Source organism: Ictidomys tridecemlineatus, chromosome 1 (genome assembly GCF_052094955.1).
Source record: "Ictidomys tridecemlineatus isolate mIctTri1 chromosome 1, mIctTri1.hap1, whole genome shotgun sequence".
In the NCBI taxonomy this organism is placed as follows: Eukaryota; Metazoa; Chordata; class Mammalia; order Rodentia; family Sciuridae; genus Ictidomys; species Ictidomys tridecemlineatus.
In genome coordinates, this window is record NC_135477.1 from 22977435 (window position 1) to 22998577 (window position 21143).

At 46.6% G+C, this 21143-nt stretch overlaps 1 protein-coding gene across 2 annotated transcripts in view; it reads right to left on the bottom strand.

Annotated features, from left to right (window-relative positions):
- The window catches only part of Sorcs3 (sortilin related VPS10 domain containing receptor 3), a 570611-nt gene extending 556992 nt beyond the window's left edge, over positions 1-13619 (bottom strand). For both annotated transcript variants that reach the window (XM_078052889.1, XM_005333579.5), the window contains exon 1: positions 12295-13619. In XM_078052889.1, the coding sequence (XP_077909015.1) occupies positions 12295-12906 (612 nt within the window). In that variant the 5' untranslated portion in view covers positions 12907-13619. The remainder of the gene's footprint in view (positions 1-12294) is intronic.
- Positions 13620-21143: the final 7524 nt, after the last annotated feature.

Genomic DNA, 21143 nt, shown 5'->3' on the forward strand with positions numbered 1-21143 from the left:
TTAAAAAGAAAAACAAATTTGGAGAATTCACATTTCCCAATTTCAAAAGCTACAACAAAGCTACCACAAGGCTAAAAGACAGACATACAGATAACTGGGAGAGAACTGACAGTCTGGAAATAAACTGACATTTGTGATCCATTGATTTTTACAAGGATGCCAAAATAGTTCAATGGGGGAAGAATCTGTGTTTTAAACAAACAGGCAACAGTGGGACATCCACATGCAGAAGAATGACACTAGAACCACCCAACCTCACATCATATACAAAAATTAATTCAAAGTTGACCAAAGACATAAAGGGAAGAAATAAAACTATAAATCTCTTACAAAGAAATCATGCATGAATCTTATGACGTTGAATTAGGCAAGAGTCTCTTAACTATGGCACCAAAGGCAAAAGCAACAACAAAAAATAGATATACTTGGCTTCCCCAAAATTAAAACCTTTTGAACTTTAAAGGACATCATCAAAAAAAATGGATCAGTTTTTTTTTAAGGAATGAAAATACATCTACTTAAGGTAAGAAAACACCTATACATGCTGGAAAGAAGTATTTTCCAATTTTTTTCATCACAATTCCAGATCTTCTTCTCACTAATAATGTACCCAAAATAACACAGACTTGTAACTCTTCCTCATTTCTTTTCCATCTTCTCTATCTGGAAGGGTCTTCATTTCCTTACACCTAAGAAACAGTTAACTTGCGGAAGACATTTCATGTAAACCAAGAACACAGCTCAAGAAATTCCCAATCCCAAAACCAATATTCTTTCCAACATGGTATGATGCCCCTCTAGGATGTTATCTTAGACCCATTTCCTTCTCCATTCCTAGTATATACTATGGCAAGGCTCACAACAGGTTTTTAATATAATATTACAAAGGACTGGGGATATAGCTCAGTGGCAGAGTACTTGCCCGGCATGCAAGAGGCCCTGGGTTCCATGCCCAGCATCAAAAGAAAAGAGAGAGAGAAATTCCTGACTCGGTGTGATGGATAACTGGGTCATAGGGCACCTAGATATTTGGTTGAACATTCTTCTGTCTGTGTCTGTGTGTTCCTGGATAACATTTGAGCCAGTAGACTAAACAAAGTAGAATGCCCTCCCCAATATAGATGGGCCTCATCCAATCCTTTGAAGATTCAAATGGAATAAAAGGTTAAGTAAGAAAGAATCATTTCTGTCTGCCTCACTGTCATGAAGCTGGGATATCCGTCTTCTCCTGCCCCTGGACTAGGACCCAGTCTAGAATTTACACCATTGTCTCTCCTGCTCCTCAGATCTTCTGACTCAGACTAGAATTATACTATGGGTTCTCTTTGGACTCCAGCTTGCCAACTACAGATCCTTGGTTTCTTAGTTACCATAAGTGTATGAGCCAATCCCTTAGAGTAATCTATACCTACACACTACTGATTCTTTTTCTCTAGAGAAGCCAAACCAATACACTTGGAAATAACTAAGGATCTTAGTTGAGGTTCATTCAGAAAAATACCCTGAAACAAAGACTAGCACTTACACAGTTTATATGGGGGGGAGGGGGTGATCCATGGAAATAGTCACAGGGAAGTGGAAAAATGAAATAGGGACAGAAGGCAGACATAAAACCAAGCAAATTACCATGGTAAGCAAATGGGTCTTAATCTCAGACACAGTTCTGAAGACCAACCTCAGGTTCTGTTCACTCCAAAGGACAAGGGAGCTGGATACTTATCCACCAACTTCCCTCAGTCATTGATAAGTGGCTTCTCCCTACTCTTTGAAAGGCACTGACTCTTCCAACCTGAGTCTTGTATAATCAAGTCAGCACACAGAGAAACGGAAAGTGTTCGGGAAATGGGCAGAGTGCCAAGAGGTCTGCTAGGAAAGAAGACATCCCAGCCTACCCCATCTCCCATCTGAGTGATAATGGGCATTCACATCCCCACGCAATAGTCTACTGTGCTAGTTAGACCCTTTATGCGTATCATTTCTGAAATTCACAACAATCTTACAAGTTCAGTATTATTCTCATTTTGTAGGCAATGAAACTAAGGTGTAGAGACTGGTTCAAGGTCACTGCTGTTCAGAGAACTTCTCATAAGAAAAAAGACATTCTGGAGTTTTCAAAAAATTTTCCAATAAAAACTTTGCTTTCCAATTTTAAGCAAAAAAAAATGCAATGTTGGAGGCATCATAATACAATACTATAGAGATAGAGTAACAAGAATTTCATAGGACTGGCATAAAAAAACATAGACTGATGATACAGAACAGAAAACACAGAGACAAACCCCCACATCTACAGTCATCTGATCTTTGACAAAGATGTCAACAATGTACACTGGAAAAAAAGACAGTCTTTTTAACAAACAGTGCTGGGAAAACTGGTTATCCATATGTAGAAGAATGAAACCAAACCCTTATCTGTCACCCTGTACAAAAGTCAACTCAAAATAGATCACAGACCTAGGAATTATCCCCAAAACTATGCAACTCCTGGAATAAAACATAGGGTCAATACTCCAATACATAGGTACAGGCAATAACTTTCTCTTTAGGAAAAGCTCAGGAAGTAATGCCAAGAGTTAATAAATGGTATGGCGTCAAATTAAAAAGCTTCTGCACAGCAAAAGTAACAATTAGGAATGTAAAGAGAGAACCTATACTATGGGAGAAAATCTTTGCTAGCCACTCTTCTGAAAGTATTAATATCTAAAATGCATTTAAAAAACTCAAAAAACCTAACACCGTTAAACCAATTAATAAATGGGCAAATGAATTAAAGAAACTTCTCAAAACAAGAAATAAAAACAGCCAACAAATATATGAAAAAAATGTTCACCATCATTAGCAATTAGGGAAATGCAAGTCAAAAATTACACTGAGATTTAATCTTACACCAGTCAGAATGGCAGTCATCAAGAATACAAATAATAACAAACACTGGAGAGAATGTAGAGAAAAAGGAACACTTTTACACTGCTGTAAATCAATACAACCACTATGGAAATCAGTATGGAGGTTCTTAAAGGCCACGCATGGAACCACCATATGACCCAACTATAGCACTCTCGGGCATTTACCTAAAGAATTAAAGTCAACATACTAGAGTGCTACATGCATACCCATGTTTATAGCAGCACAACTCACAATAGCCAAACCATAGAACCAGACTAGGTATCCATCACTGGAAGAAAGGATAAAGAAAATGTGTTATATACACACAATGGAGTTTCATTCAGCCATAAAGAAAAATAAAATTATGTCATTCATAGAAAACTAGATGGAACTTGAGACCATTATGTTAGGCAAAATAAGCCAAACTCAGAAAGTCAATGGTAGTACATTTGTCTCATATATGGAAGCTAGAAAGGAAAAAGAAAAAGAAAGGTGTGGGAGATCAGTAGAGGAAAGGGACAAGCGGGTGGGAGGCCGGGAAGAGGGGAGGGGCTAGAAGTGAATGATATTGGCCAAATTATATTGTTACATTGTGTGCATGTATGAATATGTAATAATAAATCTCATCATTATGTACAACTGTAACTCATCAATAAAAAAAATGTGAAGACAAAAATAAATAAAATGGGGGGAGGGAGTTTGCTTTCCAGCCTGGCTAGTGCTGAAAGCAACACCTGAGATGAGCAACGCCTTCCTTCATTTCTAAGGATCCTCCCCCTTTCCACCATCATCCTAAAAACAAGCTTCTCTATATCCCCAATTTCAGGGACTCAAAACTCTTAGTGTAGACAGGTTCCCCTACCTATCGAATCAATTAATTTGTTTTGTTTTTCTGGTGCTGGGGATTGAAACTAGGGGCCCTGTATATGTGAGGCAAGCACTCTCCCAAAGGAGCTATATCCCCAGCCCCAAACGTTTTTATTTATTTTCGTTTTAGACGGACATGATAACTCTATTTTACTTATTTGTTTTTATGTGGTGCTGAGGATCCAACCCAGTATCTCACATATGTAAGGCAAACGCTCTACCAACTGAGCTAGAACCCCCAGCCCCTGAGGTCAGACTTTTTTAAAGAATAGGCTCATTTCTCATGCAGTGTCATCTTTAACCTGGTCCTAACCATCCAGATGAGAAACTGCCAAGCTCACCATAGAGGTGAGAAGACCAGGTCAGACATGTGAGACCTAAGAAATGAAGAATGAAACACCTGTGATGTTCCAGTAGGTACAGACCCTAGGGACAGCTGGAGCAGACCAGACATTCTGATCCACAAAACGTTCTTCACCCCTACAGTGTCAGGCATGAAGAAAGTACGTATCCCATTCAACTGAATAGACTTCTATTGACCAACCACCAGACAAGAGAATGACGGGGAATAAAGAAGAATATGCAGAAGAGACAGAGGAACCACAGCTGCACATGATTTCTAGACGAATCTATTTGTAGGATATTAGTTCAGTCATTCATAGGTTGAATATCCCACCGCTGACTGGATGTAACTTGTACAACCTTTTTTTTCTGCAGGAAGAGGAAGATTAGTCAACCCAGGCCTGATCCGCCCTCTTACCAACCAATCATTCATTGATGAGTTGCCAAACAGCCCTCCACATAATGCATTTACAGGTTACTTCTTCTCATTTTCTCTCCTTTGGAACAATTCCTGGGACTTTTTTTTCATGATTTCATCCTATTTATTTTCCCGTCTTTCCCAAGGCAACACTCCCTCTAGTGTCTGTGTATTCATCTCGGGTTCCATTCTTGGTGCACAGGGTGAAGGCCAAAAGGGAACCAAGCCTGAAACTCAGTGGACGTGGGAGTAGATCACTGCAAAATAATTTGGCCACCGTGATCCTTCTGAGAAAGAAGCTGCAGATATGCTGCAGAGTTCCAGCCTCGGATATTTGCTATTCACACCAGACACAAACACACAGCTAGGAGCTTGGGAAGAAAAACAGCATCAAGGTCCATCCCATGACTTTGATGAAGGTAGAGTCCTGGGTACTGTGGGCTCTGCTTGCCTGGTCCCCGCCCCCCGTCATTCACTTGCAGATCTCTTCACTGTCCATCTCAGCACTACACAAAAGACAGACTCCCCTGTGAACAGGGACCATGGGGATGTGTGAAATCAGCATCCTGATGATGTGTGGGTACCAAGATGGCCTTGACATCAGCTCACTGGGCGACTTTGGGCATGTAGCTCCTTCCTCTGCTGCAATATTTGAAAATAAAGAGAAGGCCCCTTCTAGATGTAAAAATAATAACTAAACCAACATACAAGTTGGGCACTTCTTTTAAACACTATACAGTGTGTAATCTCATTTAATCCTCACAGCTACCCAAGATAGGAGGTACTGTTATCATCACCCCTTTTTACAGATGAAAAGATAGCAAAGAGAGAGTAAAAACCTGCCCAGTGTCACACAGCTATTCAGAGACAGAGGGAGGATTTGAATCCAGGCCTCTGGCTCCAGACTCCACTGTCCTATTTAGTATGTGACCTTGTTCCACATTCTCTGTCTATCCATTCTCAATAAATCCTGAACAGAACAGCATTCAGGATGTAAACCTTCTGCAAGTAAGAATTCACACCTGCCATATATCCTGTCATACTATAAACCCATGCTCAAAAATCCCACAATCCAAAGCCTTATAGGATGCTTGCTTATCCTACATAATTCTATTTCTAGTTTTCCCCTTAAATAAGGTTTTCTCCAGAGTGTGCCAAGTAACAGGCCCCTACTTAGCCATGGTACAGTTGTACTGGCCAAAATCCCTGAATGGTCAGTTCCTCTGTGCTCTCAGTCAAGGAGGAATGGTTTCCTCTACTCCCTAACACAGACTTAATAGCAGAAATCTATCATGCAATCCTGAAGTTCTTAGACTCCATTACCTTTTACAAATTTACTATAGCACATTTATTAGTGTACCATAGAGAACAATGTTTCCATAAATAATTAAACTACACTGATCAAAATAAATAAGGAAAATGTTCTTGGTCATGTAACCCGGCTTGATTTCCTCAGTAATTCAAATAATCAGGTGATTTACAGAGGTCCCCGTCAACAACGGTTAGCAAGACAGAACTCACCCAACATTAAGGAGCTTGCTATTTATTGCCTGGAGTCACTGTGGTGGGTTGGATGGGTGGCTATGGGGCTCAACCCTGGAACAGGAGGAAGGAAGCTACTCCTAAGCCACTCTGGCTAGCCTTATGTATACCCATCCTGAGTCTTAATCTACTCTACCTGTAACTGGGCAGCAGACCAGAGTTAAAGAATATGAACCCTCTTGGAAGGAAAAAATGCTGTTAAGGAGAAAATAGGTATGAACAGGAGAGGGCTATTCTGAGAGAAAAGAGCAGCTGGGGGTCCAGCTGTAGGGTGGCATGTTGCTGCCTGAGCCTCACAGCGCTCCTCTATGCTGATGGTTTGATGAAGGCAACTCCCAAATGCACTTCCAGCCCCTTCAATCTGAGTCTGAGGCCCACAGTGTCTCCCACAGTGATCTCCTCTCCTCGGAGCTCACAGCCTCAAACCATCACTTGACAATTAACCACGTATCACCCCATGGCATCTGTCTTGTTGTCATGTGTTATTTAACTTTACAGAAGAGCAGCCTCACATTCAAAGCATATTAGAAGCACCTGAGGCAAACACTGTCGTTTTCTTGTTTGTCTCCCCTCCATCACAACCTGCAGCCCCAGAACAACGCCACATACACAGGAAACGCCCAGCAAAAGGCTACCTTATGAGTATCCATCTGATCTCTGACGTGCATGAGAAGCAGCCAGGATCACTGCCTAGTCCTTATGTCTATCCTCCTGTTTAGTGGGATAAGGGTCTCTCTGAATCTTATGTTAAAATAATAAACCAGGTGCATAAATTCAATGCTATTAAGAGATAGTGTTAAACTATTTGCCACCTAAAGCAGAAATGATCTCCCCTTCCCTCCCCTGCTCCACAGCTAAGGCAGGTCCTGCTTCCCAGGCTAGTGCAGTGTTACTGAGCCAGGTCTCCCCCTCTGGGCCTCACTCCACAGGGTATCCATGAGAAGAGCAGAGGCCACATGGGGGGGGGGGTTGCTCATTTAATTATTTCATCCCTTGCTCTTAAAGTACTAAATAACATGGGATTAAAGTAACCAAACACCAAACTAAAAAAGACCAGACTTGTGTTACCATCTGTAAATTCCACAAACGACTAGAGAAATAAATGCTTCTCGGGAAGGTTTCACAGAGGCCTGTGTTGGAGATGTGAACAGAGCTGTGAGTACTGGGTGCATCTTAACAGAGGAGGAAGGACGTCTCAGCTGGAGGAGACTCAGGAGCAAAGGCCTGGAGACAAGCAGGGGCTCAAGACAACAAAGAGGCTGCTTTGGTGACAGTGTAGGACTGGATCAGGGAACAACCAGATCCAAAGCTGGAGAAGCAAACCCAGGACACATAAAATGAAAGGCCCTGAATGCAAGGAGAAAGGACTCTGGATTTGAATTCAAGAAGCCATAGGCCCTCAAGCCAAAATGCAGACATCCCCAATGAAATATTTCTCATCACAGTAGCTATCAAGTGATGAAATCACCAGTATCCCAAGCAACGACTTCCAATTCCTTTGTAGCCTCTGTGCTCCACAAAACAGGACTGTCACTCGTTCACGCACCTAGACAAACATTACCAAGCACCAGACCTCTCTCCCAACCATCAACACACCAGGGGGATAAACATGGTTAGCCTAATTCCATTCATCCCTAGAGCCAGTTCTGCTTACCAAAGGTGGCCTACTAGGCACTCACATTCTGTATTTTCTAGCTCCTCCACCACAAGACCTCTTTTCTCCCAAACCTGCCGCAGAATCATCCTTTGGCATTTTCTCCCTGTAAAGGTAGTGTCTCAAGCCAGTTGAGAACCCAAGGAACACAGAAAGCAGGAAACTAACAGGCAGGTCAAGCTACAGACCTCAAATGACTTGCCCATGTGCACCTCACCTTGGATGAGCCAGCAGCCTTCAGAAAGACCTGCTCTCCCATGTCTCCCACCTCTGCTCCTCATGGGATGATTCAGGGCCCACAGATCAACCTGTTCCAGAGCTCCCCCAGTGACAACAACAGATTCACAGAGCCCAAGGCAAGAGCCTCCCAAGACTTCTTCCCACTGGAGCCCCAACCCCCCCTTCCCTTAAACCCTATGCAACAGGAGAAGCCACTTCCCAGTGTTCCAACCACTGCATTTCTGCGATCATTAAATCAGGCCTCCCAATTAAGGAGTTTGCAACTTCTGCTCACCTTGGAATTCACTGCAGGATCTGAGAAGCAAATCAGAGCCTACAAGCCAGCCGTCAGAGGAAACACAGAGCAGACAAATAATCTCGTCCAGCCCCCCCACTTTCCTCACCATCCCCTGGCTGACAGTGACCAGGAGCAATTAGTGCTGTTATGTCCCAGTGCATTTCCCAGCTACATCTCAACTGAGATGGCTCTCCTTGTAATATTAATTAAAAACAGATTTTTTTTTTTGGCAAACCCCTGAAGAATGGCTTCTGTGGCAGGCTTCTTTATTAAGCCTCTGAGAAGGCAAAATGCATTAAGAAATTGTGACACTGGGGACTGTGAGTTGGGATGAGGAAGGCTGGGTGAGCCAGCCAAAAGCTATTTGAAAAATCTGTTTGGGAGCCACGATCAGATGCTTTAGTGAGTGAAATACAATTAATCTGACCAAATCTGTCACTATTTTGCACATTAGGAGTAAATATTTTAGAATACAGTTCAGCTACATTAGTTAAGGGTAGGAAATCTTGCCCTGGGGAATCTGAGTACTATACCTCCTAGCACATTCTGGAAAGGTGGTCTGGCAAAGACCTGGAATGATGAGCATCTCCCCAGTTCTCCCCACTGAGATACAATGTTGGGCACATTTATTCAAAACTACCTGGTAAGTCATTCCAAGCAGGCACACTGCAGGGACAGCAGCCTGCAAATTGCCGTCACTGAGAGTGAGTGGCTGGAAAGAAATGGAACCCATTCTCGCCTCAGCACCAGGAATGAGGGACCCTCATCAAGGGTTAACCCAAGAAGGAGAGGGCTCTCCAGAGCAATTGGCCATTTCACTGAAAAAGCAGGGAGGCTTCTTCCTTCATTGGAAGGGAAAGGACAGAATAATGCGTTTTTCTGTTCCTCTGTAAGCCACAGGGACTGTGCTCCCCCTGGGTGTTTGTGAAACACTCTCTAACCCATTAATCACCAGGATCCCAGCTGGAGACGAGTGGTAAGAAAGAACAACAACAGCAAATCACTCCTCCAGAGCAAAGGTTCCAAGGCCAAGTCCACTCATCTCCCTCCACCTGGAACATCTAGCAGAGTGAGATGGTCAGAGGTGGGACCCAGACTCCCTCCCCTTCCTGCTTCCTTCACCTCCAGCCTGCTGGGGACCTCCTCCCTTGTTCATCAAGCCATCCCATCCAATCCTGGGACCAAAGCAAACACCTGCTCCAAGCCTCCGAGGAGATTCTCCTCCTGCCTCTAAGGTCCTGGGGCAGGTGCTGCATTAGTTAAGGGTGGGGGAGATCTTGCCCTTAACTCTGTGGTGGGGTGAAGGCCCTTCTCTATGTCCAGCTCCACATCATGGCTGTCAACTACCAGAGTGGAATTCAATTTTCAGTTATATGAGTGACTAAAAACTCTCCCCAGAGGGAGACTCCTGTGAAGTAACAAAGTTTGTCAAAGGCACCTGGGAGAAAAGCAGGAAAGCCCTAATTGTCCTAAAACTGAAACCGCTGCCCTTCCTGAAGGAGGACACACTTAACACCCCAGAAGCCAGAGGGAAAGATGGAATCATCTCCCCAAGCCAAAAGAGCCTGCTAGACCCCAAGGTCTCTGCCTTGTGACATCTCCTTCCACCCTGAAACAATGATGGAATTCCTGAGGCTTCCGCATCCCCACAGCGACTCTTTTCTTCCCAGGGAACCCACCTGGGGAATGGTTTCCCAGCTCTTCACACAGGGGGTGTTTCCTCAGAGTCTCTCAAAGACAATTTCCTCTTCTTCCTTAAACAGCATCACAGACCTGATAATCAAGGACACCTTTCTCTCTGGTATTGCCAGCAAAATGTGGTCAGAAAAGGCAGACACAGCATAGGCGGTAATCATGTGGTTCCCTCTCCAGACTGGGGAGGGGACAGGATGGGCCCTGTGCTCACCTGGGCTGCCTTGCCTTTGCTAGGGTGGTGAAGTAGCCAAAAGCACAGCCAATAAAGTCTCCAGGGGCTGCTCATGATGGCTTAAATCTCATCATTGTCACTAAGGCCTTCCAAACCCAATGGTCCACTGCCTAGACCCTTTGGCCCCATTTGATTTCCCTAGGGGCAAAGGCCAGGCTGCCCCCTCGCTTCCTTTGCTGCTCAACTGCTCCTAAGATAGGCAGAGAAGGCCATGCACCTTTAACTATTTGCAAGAAGCATTTTCTCTCTAAAGTCTCATCTCCCGAGGCTTTGTCAGCACTCAAAAAATGATCCTTTAAAGCAGAAACATATGAAAACTCTGCAGGCAGAATGAATTTATATTGTCTAAATATGGCAGTAATAAAGCCTCAGATATGCCAGGACATGGCCCCCTCTTCCTAGGATACATTTACTTCCATGAAGCCTACCCATCTTCCTCACCTAGTTAAAATGTGAACACACAATTCTTAATTACCAAACTAAAATGAAGTTAAGATTACAAGCCCTGCTGTTAGAGAATTCTCTCCACCTTCCCTACCTATCACTTCCTCCCCCTTCTCCTTTTCTCTTTCTCTCCCCTTCCCTCTGTAACTCTCCCTCTCTTTCCCTTTTTCCCTCTAACATTCACACATATGTCCTCTGGGGACTGGGAAATCTTCAATCACCCAGCCCAGCACAAGCACACCTTGCTCAACCAGAAAGCTCAGAACTGTCCAGCAGGAGGCTTTGGGGTGTTCATCCAAAGTAGATGAAGCCAGCTACTGAGCTGCCCCCAACTGGACTCCACTTGTTCTTGGAACCCAGCATCTGGTATACAGGCTGGGCTCCCTGCCCTGTGTTGTGCATCACTGAGAACCAGGAAATCTGCGCTGCTCTGCGGTACCCTGGCTTTCCTGTTACTCACTACCCAATTCCTGTGACTCCCACAAGCTCTGTTAAAATAAGGAGAATATTTCCCAAGAAAATCTTTTCACACGCCAGTCAACACGGGAAATACAAACGGGGAAGATGGACAGAAATCAAGTGATTTCCCCAGAGCTGCTTGTACAGACATCCATCTCCCCACGCCTGGAGTCCAGCTCTACCCAAGTTCTCATCTGAACCGAGAACCAGACAAGAGCAAACGATTTGGATGGAGTGGGAAAGACTGTGAGATCGAGTCCTTCGCCCTTCTTTGATTCGGCTCCCGGGCACCGGGTGGCAGTGAGGTGGGGAGAGCCCCTCGGGCAAGCGCTGCGGGCTGCTGCAGCTGCCCCGGCAGGCGATGCCCAGCACCGGAGCCCCAGTCCTGAGTGCAGGGGCCCGCCAGAGTGGGCTCCACGGCGCCACCTCTCGGTACAGCAGCGTTCAGGGGACCTGGAGGGTAGAAAGGTGAACAGAAAGCAAAGGACCCAGCTCGACTCCGGGAGCAGGACGCAGAGGTAAAAGCCAATCTTGTGCTAGGCCACTTGTGCGAGCTTGTGCAGGAGTGAGGGCGAGAGAGGTGGGGGTTATGTTGATTTCTCTTCACGCTTTAAACTTTTTCTACTGCCTCTCCCATAGCCTTCCAGGGCAGTTGCCTGGGCTTTGAAGACGAAACTGGGTTTTCCTGAAGGCCAAGGATTGAGCTGACTTGGATGAGCCTCGCGCCTGGACCACCAGCAGACCATGCGCCTAGAGCGAAGTGCAGCGACCCCAAGGCGAGCAGGAGTCTGGAAGTCCGAGCCGCATCAATCTCCCGGGTTCCCTTTCTCCTGTCAGGTGCGGGTGGTTGGGTGTGGGGGAATTCGTCAGTCTATCCAGCCGCTTCTTCACATCAGCCCGTGTCCTCACCCACGAAGTCAAGCACCCCACAAACAGGAAAACTGACTCCAAGCGGAGTATGGGAGAAAGTGACCACAGATCCCTGCCCTGCTCATCTTTAAGACACCCACTGCTCCTCTCCTCTCCGGACGGCCCCAGTCCTAGGGTCTCCAGTAAACAAATGCACACACCATCTTAAAACAAACTCCGCTAACCTGTTGGGGGCAGGACAAACCTTCTCTAGAAGTCCAGGTGCTCCCCCATTTGTATGGACCCCGGAGCAACTACCTACCCCTCGCTCCTGTCCCCCATTCCCCCATGCTGTCAGGAGACAGATTCGCCGCCAGGTGGGTACTCACACTGCTGTTGTGTCCGGACCAGTGCACCATTGCTTGGTTGTGGGCCGAGTCCCCGGTCAGCGCGAAAGAAGTACTAGGCAGTCGGAGCTCTTCAGCCGCTGGTCCCCCAGTCCGAGGGGCCTTCACCTCCTCCCGGGAACCTTTAGCCAGAGGGCGGCTTCCTTTGGAACCTTCGGCAGAAGCCGTAGCCCGGGCGTCCCCGCGCTCCAGGGCGCTGGGGGGCTGTGCCCGGCGACTCCTCCTCGTGCCGCCAGGCTTGCCAGGAGCCGGGATGCCCTGGACCCACCGCGCGCCTTCAGGCGACGTACCCTCGGCTCCAACCTGCATCTCAATGCCCCGAGACTGGGGCAGCAGCTCTGGTCTGGGCCGGCGCCCCAGCGCGGCGGGTCTCCGCGCCGTCGCCAGCTCCTCCCGCCACTGGTTCGCCACTGCCCGCGGCAACAGAGGAGGCAACGCCGATGACCGAGAAGCCGTGAGGCGCCCGGGACCGCCCGTTGAGCCCCAAGTGATCTCGGCACCGGCCAGGACCCACGTTGACAGGAGTAGAAGCCCTGTCCGGGCGAGGGGCGCCCCTGGCCAGCCTGTGGGGCGCTCCGTGCGCGCCGCCTCCATCCCGCTGCGGCTACCTTGGCTCGGGCTGCCGAGTGTGTGGCGCCCGCCGAGGTGCGGGTCCGGCGCGGGGGGTGTGCGCGCGCCGGCGAGCGAGCGTGTCGGGGGAGTGGGGAGGGGGCGGCCGAGAAGGAGGTGGCTCCGGCTGGCGCGCCTCGCCGGTCCTCTGCACTCTTCCTCCCACCCCCAGCTCGCTTACTCGGTCTCTCGTCCAGAGGGGGACTCCAAATCCCAAGGAAAATTAATAAATGCTCCTTCAGTGCTTTTGTTGTTGTTAAAATCAGATCTCCTAAAATCGTTCCCCCTGAGCTCCTCCAGAATTTGTATAAAAATGAGTGTTCAAAGGTAATAAGAAAATCCTCTTTTTAAATATGAAAATCAAGCCGGATCCAGGAGGAGGGACTGGCAACGGATCCCAGTCCTGAGTCTCTCCGAAATGCAGCCTCCAACCTGCTCCGGGTGAAGAGTTGGGTGCCGCTTCTCGTCGCGTTTGGGGGTTTACTCTTCGGCCTGTTCCGGGAGCGGGAGATGGCGCACGGGGAGGTATAAGGGTCTCGGGGGAGGAGGAGGAGGAGTAAAGTGTTTTCAGCGCCAACTGTTCGCGTTTGATAGCTTAGGGGGAGCCCAGAGCCTCCGCGCAGGGAGGCAACGCGCGGAAGCCAAGCGCGGGATGGACCCACGACTCTGCTCGCGGCTCCCCGCCCCGCGAGGCCTGCGCCCCCGCCCGGTGCGGGGGCGCGAGGAGAGCGTGCGTGCGCGTGCGTGAGCGCTGGCGGGCGGGAGTGAGGCTAGGGGTGCGCCGGGGCTGGCGGGAGGGCGCCGCAGGGTGGGGGAGTACCTGACTGGGCTGATTAGGGGGACGGCTGGGTGATCGGGGGCGCGCGGCTCCGTGCGTGCGCGTTTACACAAGCCTGGGTGCGTGTGTGAACAGCAGGGCTGGGCTAGGGGTGCGCTCGAGCCGTGGGCGCTCGCGCATCACGCACGGGCTGTGTTTGCATTTCCAGGAGCCTGTGAGTCGTCAGAAAGGCAATGTCGGGAACAAGGCAGGCTGCTCTCGGCAGCCCCCTCTCCCTCGCGCCGGGGGCACCCACGGCCCCCAGTCGCCCGCAGATGTAACCTGAGTAAGCTTCTTAGGGGGCTAGGAAAGAGAACCGGAAAGCGTCGGCTGCGGCGATAGGGGTTGCCAGCTCCTCCAGTTCAGGGGCTCTCCTTCCCGGGACCCTCGGCCCAAAGTGGGGAGAGGAAATAAGTAGAGACCGTCAACTCCCACGGGAAGATACAGGCCCCATCTTGTGGCCTGGGACTGCCGAGTCTCGCCCTCCCTTTCCCTGCACCGGTTTCTGAGCCGGCTCAGTTGTTTCAAAGTGTCCGCCCAGTTGGAAGGTCCCGGCCCAGCGCTGCTTTGGGCTTATCGTGCCCCCAGGACCCCGCTGCAGGAGGGCAGCCTGAACACTTGGTGCTTCTGGGATCCCTGGTGACCACTAGAAGACGAGAGTTCGGGTGATTTGGAGAGAGGGAGCTAAACCTGAGGGTGATGCCAAGCCGCTGTTCCTGGGCACAGGGACCTGTGTAGGGGGCCTTCTCTGAGAATCTCTGGGATTTTTAGGGTGGAAAAGTCTGAAATCCTGAGATCGGAGGAGCAGGAGGAGGGAGTACTGGGAAAGGAGTAGGATGGTGGGAGGGGGCTTGGCGAGGAAGAAGGCTCCCCGGCTCTTCCCTTCCTTTGGGGGACTGAAGAGTCCCTTTGGAGGAGGTGGTTAAAGCGGAACAAGAGAAAGGAAAACAAGCAAGAGGGCAGGAAAGAATTGTGATATAAGGTAAAAGAGAAAGGGAGAAGAGGGGAGAGATGGCGAGGTGGAGAGAAGGATGGATGCGAAAGAAAGAGGGAGATAGAAAGGGCGAAAAAGAGCCGGGGAAGGGCAAAGAGGGATGGAGGAAGCCGAGGACTCGCCCGGGAATCTGAGACCCCTGAGGAAGGGGGACAACCAGCGATTCCCAGAGCCCCTACCTGGTGAACTTGCTCCCCCACCGAGCCAAAATGGAAATTGGGAACCGAGGAGGAGGCTGGACCGGAAAAAGAATCCGGTGACAATGTCTGACCCAGAATGAAATGGTTCTTGGCGTCTTGTGGAGTCTTTTCCAGCCTCCGCAAGAAAAGTTCCAGCGCCGTGGGCCCAGGTGGGCACGGGATTCCGCACGGTGTAGGAGCCGGCCATCTGCGAGTGCCCAGCGCCCCTGGCGGAGAAGGCCGGATGCTGCAGCCTGAGCCGAAGCTTGGGGTTCTGGAGCTGAGAAGCGCTTATTCACTCCCTGGAATATGCCTTCTGCTACAATTTCCATCATGGTTTGATTTTAATGTCAGCTCTTCCATGAAGCCTTCCTCCACAACCTCATGGTACCTGATTCCCTATCCATTATTATCCCCAACATAATCAAAGTTTTTGTCTTCTGCTGTAAGTTGGGAGCTGTTCATATCAATTTGGAATTTCAAAAATAGCCAAGGTTAGAAGGAATTCCCATTTCCATTTCTGTTACTTCACCTGGGACAGGCCGGTTAAGGACTAGGATTATCCCTCACTGTGTCCCCAGGGGAAAATAAAGAAGGTCATTTTCCTACCAGGGCTTCTGTCCCTGTTACAAACAACTGGAGAAAGCAAACTATATGTAATCCATGAGATTACACTAAATGTCACCAAATAAATCTCCTTTCGTGTGGTTGTTGTTTCTTAACCATCATAGTGAAATAACACTTTAGGAAATTGTACTGCTTCTCCTATCACTGTATGCATAACAAAAATACACACACACACACACACACACACACACCCTTCCAAACCCTTAATTGTCTGACAAATATCTTGCCATCAGCACCCATGGTAGATATATATATATATATATATATATATATGGAAGCATCCCAATTATGCCTAGTTCCTGTATTTTATAAAATATCCATCACTCCTTATATGAAGACCAAAAGACAAATTCCTTAAAAAACTTGGAGCCAGGGAAAGGCAGGTTTCTCCTGCAAAACTAGCACCCTTTTGTAAAGGCTTTCTTTTTTTATTAGTTGTTCAAAACATTACAAAGCTCTTGACATATCATATTTCATACATTTGATTCAAGTGGGTTATGAACTCCCATTTTTACCACGTATACAGATTGCAGAATCACATCGGTTACACATCCACAGCTTTTATACATACTGTGTAAAAGCTTTCTTAAACTGGCTTTGTCTTCTCATTTTGCATTCTTCTTGTCTCAGTAGTTGAGCTGAGCACCTGGTTTACTTGCTTTAATGGTCTTCAGGACAAGACATACCTTCTGCTTGCTTTTTACTCAACACTGTTTATTTTCATCTTTTGATAGTCTGATCTTACTGTATCTGTGCATTTTTGATAAGCCACTTTACAACCTTTGTAGAACTAAATAGGAAATTAATTAATTGATTAGTGTCAAAATGGCAGTCCACACTGCAATTCTCTGAATTTCTACAGAGGCCAAGGGTTATAATACAAAACCTGAAATGTCAGCAAGTTCAGCCAGGACTCCCTTCCACTGTATGTCCATGAAGGTGAGAAGAATCTATTTTGCTCCATAGTGTATCCTCAGCATCTGGCCTGATGCCTAGCACAGAATTGACCCTCTATAAATGTACAATAAAAGACAAAACAAAAAAATGCAAATAGTCAAACTTCTGCTGCAACCACTAGCCACCTGTTCTTTCAAGCATAAAAATACTTTCAAAAGAGGCAATCAAGCTAGTATTTGATTGGTATTATCTTCCACCACATCTTGTTTTGTGGTGTCAGTCAGTATTTGTATTGTAAGCAACAGAAAGCAATTCTATTTTAATCCAAAAATTATTTTAAGAAAGATATTAATCAATATTTCAGGGAGGACCCGAGAACTAAATTCAGGGGGTCTACAGGCAGAATGACACCTGAAATCACATTGTAGAATAGATCTTTTAGGGACACTTTACCAGCACCACCAAGCCTGAGATGCTACAGCTTTGACCAACGCCACCAGAGTTGAATGCTGGATGTTCCTGCCAACAGCTGTCTCTGCTTCCTTTGGAATCTGAATGTGGCCACCTTCTCTATTACCACAAATTAACTTTCCATTTGTCTCTTTGTATCACTCTCATTGATTGGCCAAGACATGCAATAAAAAGCCAGATCTACCTCCTAAGGTAGGAAATTCTCCAATACACAGGAAGAGAGGTCAGATGCTGGACAGTCACACAAAGGAAACAAGATAAATGTCCGCTACAATCATGACCAAAAAATATTTCTTAGAGGAAAAAAAAGAGAATCTGTTCAACCTCATTATGAACTTAGAGTGGACAAAACAGAAACAAAATCCTGAAGTAGATAACATTTTAAACAGCCCTTGTGTGGAATTCATGATTAACCAGCAAAACCCTTCTTCCCTACAAAAACCACAGGTTTTGGTAAGCATAGGTAGTATCATTACAAATCCCCCAACCGCCAAATCACCCAAGAAGTCAAGTTGGAAGAAAAATAGGAGAGAAAGAGAAAAAGGTAGAAGAAAGGAAGGAAGAGCAGAAAATAACTATCTAAAAACAGACATCTAAGAAGGGCTTCCTATAAGTCAAACACTATGTCTTTTATGGCCATCACTTCACATATTATTTGGACAAACTGAGTTTCTTGGTTTCAGTCAATAGATGGAGAAACAAAGGTATGTGCAGGTGAAGCAGTGGTGACTGGGGAGATGATGTTAAAGATAAGGATGAGTGTTTACATATGCTGTGCACTATCTCTGGGCAAGTCAGCCTAGCAGATTGAGAGTCCATACTTTGAAGCAAAATTACCTAAGTTCAAAACCCAACTCTACCAACCCACCAGCTCTGTGGACTTAAACAAATTATTTACTTGTGCTTCTAATTCCTCCTTTGCAAATGGAGATGGTGATAAAATGTATCACATAAGGTCACAGTAAAAGTTAAATGAATTAATGAATGTAAAGTACCTGGAACAGGGTCTGGTTTATATGCTAGGTACGTTTGATCATACATGTTCTTACTATTCTTAATAGTCCTATGGAGGCCAGCACTTTATCCACATTTTACAGAATAGGAAATCTGACTCTGACAGGTTGGCCTTCTTCACTTGTGAGGGACAGAACTAAAGGTTTGAATCTGGGTCTGTCTGACATTCCAGCTAAGTTCTAAGGTGCAGTCTAAACTGTTCTCCTACCCACATCACACAACACAACCCTGGGCAATATGGGCAATTAGATCTATCTGCTGTCCACCTGTCTTTCCAGGGGGAAAGGCACACACCATGAGAACTAACATTGGTGACTAGTCCCCACTGGACATGTGGCTCTACTACATGCCTTACAATTTGAGAAGAGGATGGTGATTTAGTTGGTAACATCCTCATTTTTAGATGGCATAACCTCCCTTGTAAGGAAGAGAAAATTGTGGCCACCAACTCCAAGCCTGTGTATAGGGAGCAAATTCAAGTTGAAAAAGCCAAGCCAAAAATGGAACCTTAAACTCCGGAAAGAACATGCTCATTAAGTTGCTGAGAGTCATCAGCAATTTTGTCAATATTTTTCTTTTAGTCATATTTCCAAAAAGAAAGGAAGGCATCCATCTAATGAGATGGATGCCATTGGAAAAGAAGTTTTGCAGGAAAGTAGGTTTTCGTTTTACTCTTCTCTCTAATGATTCACAATGCAAAGCTGCATTTCTTAGAGAAAAGGTTGTCTTTTCACAGTATGGGAACTGGAAGCATCCAACCGAGACCCTTCACGAGGGTGATAGGATGGGCGAGGAAAGACAGATAAAACTCAGGAGGGCCAGCTTGAGAGATAGGAGGAGAGCCAGAAAAGTATAGGGTCCCAGGAACAGGGAGACATGTATTTGTAAAGGAGGAGTGAACAGTGTTGCCAGGGTCATCCACAAATGCCCACGTTCAGAAAAACAGGTTGCAACATCATCCCCAGAGAAGAGAGCCTTCTCTCTATCTTGGTCTCTTTACTCAAAGGCCATAAGTGTATTTTAAAATAAAATTAAAGAAGGAAGGAAGGGAGGGAGGGAGGGAGGGATGGGGGAAAAAAAGTGTGGTTAATCTAGTTCCTCCGAGAAGCAGACACCCAGAAAGATGAGAAAAGAATGGTGAAGTGTGAGGGTTAACTGTCCTGTTAGTGAAAATGGGTAGGAGCAGGAGTGCTGGGAGAGCCGTCATGCTGAGACACAGAGCTGACTCTTGTGGAGGAGAGGGAAAGAAAGAAAGAAATTTGGATAGAAGGGTCTTAGATGGCCATGGCTTGTCATGCAGTTCTAAGAAAGTTTGGCAAAGCTGAGGCAGAGTCCTCCAGTCAGTCACCATGCAAGGAGTCCTCTGTCTCCCCCCAGGAATGAGCCTGCATGGCCTTTGTTGTAACATAAGATGGACTGCTGAGCACCACAGCCGGGGACATTGACCAACCAGGCAGAAAGAGACACATCATCCCCTTTTCCCATCTTAAAAGGAGGTATTCTAAAATCTTCCTCAAAGGATTGTTCTAAGAAGAAAAAAAAATGGAAGAATGTATGTAAAAGTTTAACCTGATCCCAGATCCCCCATAAATGTTTGTCAAGTAAATGAAAGAGTAATGGAATGAATGAACTTGTTCAGCAGACAGAAAGATTTGGGCAATTTGATTCAAATATCTTACAGCAAAAACAGCAGGGGATTGTCTAGAAGAAGTAGATAGGAGGATAAGAGAGGATTTAAAGTCTAGTCCTGGCTTTGCCCGGTGCTGGTTGAGAGATTCTGATAAGGCTCATGGTGGTCACAGGGTTATAACTGGTCCTGAGGATTAAAGAAGACATTTTGCAAGGAAACATTAAGCAAACTTTGAAGGGCTACACAAAAGCAAAGGCACAGGCTTGTTGATTTAATTGACATCAGTATTGTTACAGATCTCATCTTCTCATCTCCTTGGATATGGCATCATCTTGACCCAGGCAACTTGCGATTCTGATGTCTAGACTCTGGTGTATGTTAAGAGATGAGCTATGTTGCCCACAGCCTCCCTTTTCTGTTTTCCACTCCTTGTTCTGTGCTTCCCCAGCAAGCATTACACACAGGAGTGTATCCAATTCACAGGTGACTCCTAATGCGCCCTTTCCCAGGAGTACGACATTAGCATTTAAAAAAGGCACACTAGGCTGTTTCACCTCGTTAAACAGGGGGATTAGACAACCATGGGAAATGTGGGCAGGCTGATGCCATGACAGCGAGAGCCTCGCAGAACTGCCCTGTTTCTCAGGGGTGCCAATGGCAGGTTAAACTCTAGGTAACAGAAAACAAAATGTGTCTGGGATAAAAAGTAGTTAAAGAAGAGAGATGTAGTGGGGAGTCGGGTGTTGGGGTCAAAAAAGAGAAGAGTGATGTGCTTTACAGGAATGAGAAAGGATCCCCCATCTCCAGAGACACCTCACAGAATCCACACAGTGATGCTGGATTCCGATGGTGGAAGCTCTCCGTTAGATGGGTGGAATCTTAGGCAAGGTGCCTGGCCCTTCTGAGCTTCCAATTTAACATCTGTTAAAATGAATATGTTAATGTCCATCTCTCAAAGAGTTTTGTGAGCATCCAGCGAGATAATGTTGGAAGCCTGGCACATAATAAGAACGTAATAAATCACTCTTAAATCCTCTTTACCCCTCTCTTCCCATCTCCCCTCCTCTTTTTATCACCACAGCCAAAGAAATAGTATCTTCCGTGTCCTTCATGGCAGCTCAAAACTTTTAATTCCCCCAAACTAGACTGGATTTAAAGAGTAAATAACCTCACAGAAATAGCCTTGGTGGCAGACCTCAAGACTATGACTCTGAATAGCTGTCCAAGAGTCAGAGTCTGCAAGTTACAGACCCAGACCCTGGATGCTCAGAGAGAGCTTAACCCACAGTCCAAGGTGAGTAAGGGGAAGTGGAGAGGAGGTCCCAGGAACAAGTTGGATTCCAGGAGGAAGCTGGGTGATGAAAGAGTGGAAGGAGCAAACTCCCAGAGGGCAGGGATAGCCCTGAGATAGATGATAGATGAGGCTGCAGCTGTGAAGAGGTGACTTGCTAGGCAGAGGGTATGGGAAAACCCTCATGAATGGCCGGAGGCTGCTGAAGCTGCTATTAGATCATGGATGTGCCTGCACTCAGGGAAGGGGACCTATTCATTCCATCCCAGAGTCAGAATCAAGAGCACTTCAGGGGACTGAAG